Below are 7,322 nucleotides of genomic sequence, written 5' to 3' on the forward strand. Positions count from 1 at the left end.
CAAGGTAACCACACGTCTGCAGTCGTCTTTAAATCACATCTGTAGCTATCTTTCTTCCCCTGCTAGCTCCCTTGGGTAAGTGCGGGCCATGTTTTTTCCCTCCCTTTCTTCTTTTTTGTTGTTCTGGCACATTAGCTTTCGAACTTGCAAAGCCAACTTCGTTCTCTTGCTTTATTCTGCACTGCATGGTACATCGATACACCAGCTAACCACTTATTTGATTGCTTCTTCCGAATTTAATGTCTTTCGTGTCGAAGATTATTTATTGATCACCTCTTGATTCTTTCGTCACTACTGCAGTACTAGCAGCCTTCTAAAGAACCAGCGTCTGGTCCACTGAATACCCGTAGCATGACTTCTCCCAAACGATCTACTAACCTCCAAGGGAATTCGACAGACGTCGGGCCAATCCGTCAGAAAACTAGAGCTCAAGGAGATGGTCACAAACGATGCACCACCAAACGCCCGTCAGCTGTCAGGGATGGGCCTCTCAACTTCCACGGAGCCACCAAGGAGGACAAAGCTTTTATTCCTAATGCAGACGCTGGTACTGCTGAGGTGGGAAGCAAATAACCTTTCTTAGTGGCAATAAGTGACGACGAGCTTGGAAGTATCAATCGAGCCAACGATCCTTGTTCGTCGCCTGAGTACAACCCTGCTACACCTACCTCAAAAACACCAAAACAACCTCGTCTGCCATTCGAAGATGCTCCTTTTCACCCAGGCTTGTACAGGTCAACAGGCTCTGCGGTGACTATTGGTGATTCTGCCATTCAGAACCCAACTGTAGCTCGCGTCATTATGCTCTCCGGTATGCTGCCGGTAGATCGTCATTGTTACGACCAGATGACTGACATAAATCAAGCTCTTGACCGTGCAGCTCAATTTCACTTCGCCGTAAGTGTTTTACTAATTTATACGTCTTGCTTCCTTGTTGAATTCCGAATTCTTCTGCAATGTTTAACCTATCTCCCTGCAGGGTCTTTCAGTTGTTCGAAAGGTTGGTGAGCTCCATTACGAGGCCTTAGTCAAGAGACACAAAGCTCATGAACTTGCCTTGCACCGTCTCGAGCGCGAGAATGACAGATTGAAGCGCCCGATCGAAGGCCTCCACGCAAAAGGTCGTGATGCTGACAATGCTTTGAAGCTGATGCGTAAGCAACGCGATCGTGCCAACTTTAAGGTTAAAGGCCTTTGAGGTTATGCTGCTGCTCCTTCTGATGTTGAAAAAGCCGTTGACGGTGTTGACGATAAGCTCTACGATCCGGAAGAGGAATGAAGAGTAGTTGCCTGCGTTTTTTTTTTTTTTTTTAGAAATTTCCATGTCATTCTTCTTAGGCTAGAATAGGACTCTAGACATCCAGTTTGATGCTTCAATTTTGCGCTCCTTATTAGCTTTGCTTATTTCCCTTCCCGTAAATGCGCACCAATGAACATTTTACTACTTCGTAAGGACCCAGTGACCAGTTGTCACTCTTAATTTATTTTTCCTTCTTTAATGGAATGTCTGCTTATTTTCTCTAACTTCTCACTTTGACTGGAGAATTCCATGTTGACACTTATCCAATATTCGTCACTTGATACCTTGATATTTAGCTCGTCGTTCAGCAATCTTTTCTAGAAAGACACCTTGTTCGGATGTAGGCTCCCTCGACAATCTTGCTTATATCTCATGCTTGCAAATCTTACTCTGGCGCAGTAATCATTATTCGCCCCAACTCTTGGAAAGTACACTTTAGTTGTAGGAAAAAAGTTTATTGAAGAAATGAAATCTACATTAATACGAAATTAAATCTACATTAATGAAAATATTTTTTGAGGTTGAAAGAATTCCATGGCTTGGGCTCTTCCCTCCCATTCATATTCCTTAACCAATAGGCACCACCACTAGCGGGTCTATCAATTAGGAAGGGTCTTTCCCAATTCTCTCCCAGCTTTCCACCGCCTCCGTCTAACGACTTAGGTCTTGCCCTTCTCAAAACTTGCTCCCCAAGAAGAAAAGTACGTTCTCGTACCTTTTTGTTGTACTGCTGCTTCATGGATTGTTGGTATATTGCCAACCTTCTCGAAGCTTCATCCCTGACCTCTTCTATCAGCTCCTTGTCTTTTGAAAGAATTTTTGAGTTTTGACCCGACCGTTCCGCTAGTGTCTTGGTGGTTGGAACCAATAGTTCCACATGCAGTACTGCTTCCGTACCGTATACCAGTGTATACGGTGAAAATCCTGTCGATCGTCTTGGTGTGGTTATGTATGCCCACAAAACCCCAGGAAAGAATTACGTCCATCTTCCCTTGGCTTTGTCCAAGGTCTTCTTTAGGTTATCCAAGATAACCCTATCAGTCGCCTCGGCCTGTTCATTGCTTTGTGCATAGTATGGGGTAGAGAAATTGTGTTTAATATGCAGCCCTTCACACAATGATTTTATCGACTCACAATCAAACTGCTTCCCGTTATCGGAAACGATCATTGCTGGCACGCCGAACCTACAAATGATGTTCTCCCATATGAATTTACGGACATGAACCGCTTCCGTTCTTACCAGTGCCACAACTTCTACCCACTTCGTGAAATAATCAGTTGCGACCAACAAATATTTTACGCCCCTAGGTGCCGTGGGGAATGGAACTACAATATCCAAACCCCATTTGTTGAATGGTCATGGGATCATGACTGGATGCAGTTCATTTGCTGGTCTCATTATTAGAGGTCCATGCAGCTGACATGTCACACACCTTTTGGTATATTCCTTCGCGTCATTTTGCATGTAAGGCCAAAAATATCCTTGAAACAGCAACCGATGCGCCAGACTTCTTCCTCCAGAATGATTTCCGCAGCACCCTTCATGTGCTTCTGCTAGCAATTGTTTCCCTAACTCTCGAGTTACACATCGCAGGTACGGTTCCATCGACATCGGTTTCTTGTATAGCTCTCCCTCAATAAGAGCATATCTCCTAGCAGTTCTTGTTATCTTCCCGGCTTGATTCTTATCCTGTGGAAGCTCTTGCGTTTTCAGGAAATGAATGTATGGTTGACGCCAATCTTCAGGTTGGATGTTATCTACTTCATCGGTATCCATAGAATCTTCAGGGATTTCGAGTGAGGAAGAATTATTCTCACCGGCGTAAACTTTGCGTGCAGCGTCGATGGTGCTGTGAGTGCTGGGAAGTTCTTGGAATTCGACTACAATATACCGTGTCGTGTCGGATACAACGACTGCCGACACGTAAGCAAGAGCGTCTGCATGCCTATTTTCTAGCTTTGGCTTTTTCTCGATTTCGAACAATTCAAATTCCTTTGCTAATTCATGTATGTATTCCAAGTAAGATGCTAACCTTTCATTTCTGGATTTATATGTGCCACTGTAATGGTTTTCTACCAGTCTTGAATCTGTTATTAGCTTAACCTTCCGCGCCCCCAAGTGAATAGCAGTTTTCAAGCCTGAAATTACAGCCTCGTATTCATCTTGGTTGTTTGAGGCTGTAAATCCCAATCAGACAGCCTTCTCAATCCGTAATCCTTCGGGTGAAATCAGCACACACCCAACACCTGCCCCGTCGGTATTTGCATATCCGTTTGTGTAGATATTCCACATTCCACTATCACCTTCGGGTGTCATCATCGAGTCCTTATTACCCATTTGCACCCCAGTTGATTTTGAAGAATTCTTGCAAACGTTTATGCGTTACCACGGTAGCGGGATAGGCAGTATACTTTCCGTATCATGCAAGATTTCTTCCTCGAGTATGGATTCTGAAACTGGAATGTCATCTACTGGGAAGTCCGCCATTAGCGATGTTATTGCATGCCCTTTCTCGGCTGTTCTTGGCTCATAATCAATGGTGTATGCACCGAGATAAGTATCCCATGTGGCCAGCCTGCTGGAGTCATCAGTTCTCCCTAATACTTTCTTTAACGGGTACTCAGTATAAACCACAAGTCGTCGTCCTTCGAAGTATGGCTTTAAACGCCTTGCGGCATGCATAAGAGCTAATGCCATTTTCTCTATTTTTGAGTACCTAGTCTCAGCATCTGTTAGTGATTTGCTAACAAAATAAACTGGCCTCTCCTCCGGCTCTCGAACAAACAATACTGCACAAACGACATAATCACTTGCAGCCAAATAGATGTAGACCGTCTGGCCAGTCTTTGGACTTGTGAGGACTGGCGGTGAGATTAGATACTGTTTTATTTCATTAAATGCACGCTCACACTCCTCATTCCAATCAAATTTTTTGACCTTCTTTAAGGCTAAGAAAAAGGACTTACATTTGTCTGAAAACCAAGAAATGAATCTATTCAACGCAGCTAATCTCCCTGTAAGCCTTTGTATTTCCTTTTTGTTTCTTGGCGATGACATCTCCAAAATTGCTCTAATTTGTTCTGGATTGGCTTCAATTCCTATTTGTGTCATCATATACCCAAGGAACTTCCCAGATGTGAGTCCAAAAGAGCACTTAGATGCATTTAACTTCATCCCATATTGCCGGAGCCGATCAAAAGTTCTTTTCAAGTCCATAAGGTGAGATTCCTTCTTTTTGGACTTGACCACCATATCGTCGATGTAAACTTCCATGGTTTTCCCGATCATATCCTTGAACATTTCATCCACGAGACGCTGATAAGTTGCTCCCGCGTTCTTCAAACCAAATGGCATAACGAGGTAACAATATATATTCCTTTGTCTATTATGAACGCCGTATGTTCTTGATCTTTCTCATACAATGGAATTTGATTATAACCATAATAACCGTCCAGGAATGCCAATCTTTCAAATCCCGAGGTAGAGTCTACTAACTCAACGATCCTGGGTATGGGGTAAGGATCGCTTGGGCATGCTTTATTCAAATTTGTAAAATCAATACATACCCGAATTTTCCCATTTTTCTTCGGAACTACTACAATATTTTCTAACCATTCTGGATACTTGACAGGTCTTATTATTCTTGCTTCTAACATCCTGTCAATCTCCTCAGCAACATTTGCCTTCCGTTCCGGAGCCATTTTTCGTGGCTTCTGTCTCACTGGTTTAAATCCTTCACTGATATTCAACCGATGGCATGCGATGTCGGGGTCAATACCTGGAATGTCCCTGAGACTCCAAGCGAAGACATCTTTATTATTTTTCAGAAGGGTGATCAAGATTTCACTTTCGCCTAACGGCAATTCTGCTCTGATAAACGTTGTCTGCTCCTTCCGATCCCCAATTTGCACTTCCACCAACTCCTCAATAGTTGGTGGTCCTTCCTTTCCTCTTCCTTGATAAGAGGTCGGGAAGCACTGTGATTGCTACAATTTCTATTCCACCTGGAGTATTTCTGAACCCTTTAGTTCTGACTTTCTATACTCCTTCATTGCGCTTTCGTGATATTTATGAGATGCCACCTGGTCGCTTTTAACCTTCATCACCCCTGCTGGAGTAATGAACTTCAAGCACTGGTGTACAGTGGAAGTTACCGCCTCCATTGCATGGATCCAATCACGCCCTAAGATAGCGTTGTAGGGTGCACGACAATCTAGCAACGAGAAATATTGCATAACCATCCTTCCTCCCACCATCGTAGGAAGATTGATCCTTCCTACTGCTGTCATTGTTTCCCCACTGAATCCAATGATAGGGTTATCATCTGCTTCAACTTGACTCTCTCTCTCAAATTCATTGAAGAGTATGCTCCTGAGCATATGACGCTAATTGAACTTCCAGTATCACGAACTCGACGTACCTTATACATTTGAATGAGAGCTAGAATCATGATTGCATCATTATGTGGTTGATATACTTCAGCAAGATCAGCGTTCGAAAAAGAAATCTCAGTCTTCCCCTCTTCTAAGGTCTCCGTACCAATCAGACTGGCATAATCGACCTTGTTCGATACTCGCCAATCGTTAATATGACGTAACTTCAACCGTGTAGCATTCTCCTGAGCCTTTCTCGAAGTTATGTTAACTCTTGCGTGGCTCACTCTAATCTCTCGTAAATCTAAAGTGTTGTCCAGTGTGTTGACTTGTGCCGGACTATTCTTCACGTATTGCTGCAGCTTTCCTTCTTCAATCATTTTCTGGACTTCCGCTGCGAGAGCACGACAAGTATCTGTATTGTGCCCATGATCTTTGTGATGAGCACAATATTTATTCTTATCTCTCTTATCCCTTGTTTCCGCTGGTAGGGGCTCCGGAATGGGCAACGAGTCTTTAATCTTCTTAAAATGTTCCCCAAGTCCAATATTCAGCTTGGGAAACTTTACTCTTTGCTTTTCTTGCGGATTACGTGAATCTTCATCGTTTCTCACCTTCCTTGATGGACCTTCATGGCTATTGTTTTTGGTATTACCTTCAAATTGTTGTTTCGGTTTCGCCGGTTCCTCGACATTGTCCTTCTTGCTGTTCGCGACAACTTTGCTTTCTTTTCTTTCTCTGCCTTAGCATATATATCAGACATGTCATACAACTCTCTGAGGCTTCTAACTGGTTGGACTGTTAATGAATTGTAAATTCCGAATTCATCATACTCCATTGCATTTTTGTATGCTTCTATCACGAAACTCTCATCAACTTTTCCAACTTCGCTTACTTCCTGACAGAACCTTATATTAAAATCACCTAGACTTTCGCCAGGTTCCCTATGCAATAGGAATAAATGACTGCTTCCATTCTTGCTCCCGAGATTAATCTTGTACTGCTCGAAAAAGGAATCCGACAACATTCCAAAATCCTTGATTGAATTAGACTATAAATGTGAGAACCAAGTTAGAGCCTTACCCGTCAAAGTCATTGGAAAATTTCTGCAAAGTAGTTCGTCATTGTATCCCCACAAACTCATCGAGGCTTGAAAACACTGGACGTGCTCCACCGGATTCCCATTCTTGACGTCAAAAAAGTCTTTGAACTGAGGCTGGATGAAGTTTGAGGGTGGGCGGAATCGTCTTATCTTCCAAACAAATGTAGAATCCATTGACTTCTTCATGGATAAGATTTGCTGCTCTTCAACTCTAGATTGATTTTGCATTAACAACTCATCAATCATGGCGCTAAGCTTATTTCTGCTAAGCACTTTGTCCTTCTCCGAGTCATCCTCCGTTCCTTGCGAATTCGTTCATTCCTAACAAGGTATGTTCTCCTTTTGGAATGATCTCTTTCACGCCTTGATCTCTTTGAGTACCCATCATTGGTTCGATCAATTCTCAGTCCCTGCCTCCTACGGCTGGTCCCTGCCTGACTACCTCTTTCAACTCCATAATAATAATCATTATTTGGAGTATAACATTCATAAAGGTCATTTCCTCGTCGACTACGACTTTGGTAACGGTCCCTTTCATCCACAACT

At 43.0% G+C, this 7,322-nt stretch overlaps 2 protein-coding genes across 2 annotated transcripts; both read right to left on the bottom strand.

Moving 5' to 3' along the window:
* Positions 1-2,276: 2,276 nt before the first annotated feature.
* On the bottom strand, positions 2,277-5,590 carry LOC113278750. Its single transcript, XM_026527508.1, has 5 exons — positions 5,399-5,590; positions 4,868-5,287; positions 3,713-4,637; positions 2,734-3,478; positions 2,277-2,484 (listed from the first exon to the last, which is right to left on the bottom strand). The coding sequence occupies exons 1-5, from the start codon at positions 5,588-5,590 to the stop codon at positions 2,277-2,279; spliced, it is 2,490 nt and encodes an 829-aa protein (XP_026383293.1).
* Positions 5,587-7,022, bottom strand: LOC113278752. The gene is made up of 3 exons (XM_026527509.1): positions 6,840-7,022; positions 6,508-6,725; positions 5,587-6,412 (listed from the first exon to the last, which is right to left on the bottom strand). Exons 1-3 carry the CDS (start codon positions 7,020-7,022, stop codon positions 5,587-5,589), a joined length of 1,227 nt encoding a protein of 408 aa, XP_026383294.1.
* Positions 7,023-7,322: the final 300 nt, after the last annotated feature.

This window comes from Papaver somniferum, chromosome 5 (genome assembly GCF_003573695.1).
Source record: "Papaver somniferum cultivar HN1 chromosome 5, ASM357369v1, whole genome shotgun sequence".
Taxonomy (NCBI): Eukaryota; Viridiplantae; Streptophyta; class Magnoliopsida; order Ranunculales; family Papaveraceae; genus Papaver; species Papaver somniferum.

Bases quoted from the DNA above. Each gene is read 5' to 3' on its own strand.
- LOC113278750 (XM_026527508.1), bottom strand. From the start codon at position 5,590: ATGACAGCAGTAGGAAGGATCAATCTTCCTACGATGGTGGGAGGAAGG. The intron at 5,288-5,398 runs GTTAAAAGCGAC...TAGAAATTGTAG, and splicing joins CTCCAGCAGGGGTGATGAAG to CAATCACAGTGCTTCCCGAC. The intron at 2,485-2,733 runs GTGTGTGACATG...CATCATTTGTAG, and splicing joins GCGAAGGAATATACCAAAAG to GTTCGGCGTGCCAGCAATGA.
- LOC113278752 (XM_026527509.1), bottom strand. From the start codon at position 7,022: ATGATTGATGAGTTGTTAATGCAAAATCAATCTAGAGTTGAAGAGCAG. The intron at 6,726-6,839 runs GTCCAGTGTTTT...TCACATTTATAG, and splicing joins ATGGGAATCCGGTGGAGCAC to TCTAATTCAATCAAGGATTT. The intron at 6,413-6,507 runs GTATGATGAATT...ATGCTAAGGCAG, and splicing joins GCATACAAAAATGCAATGGA to AGAAAGAAAAGAAAGCAAAG.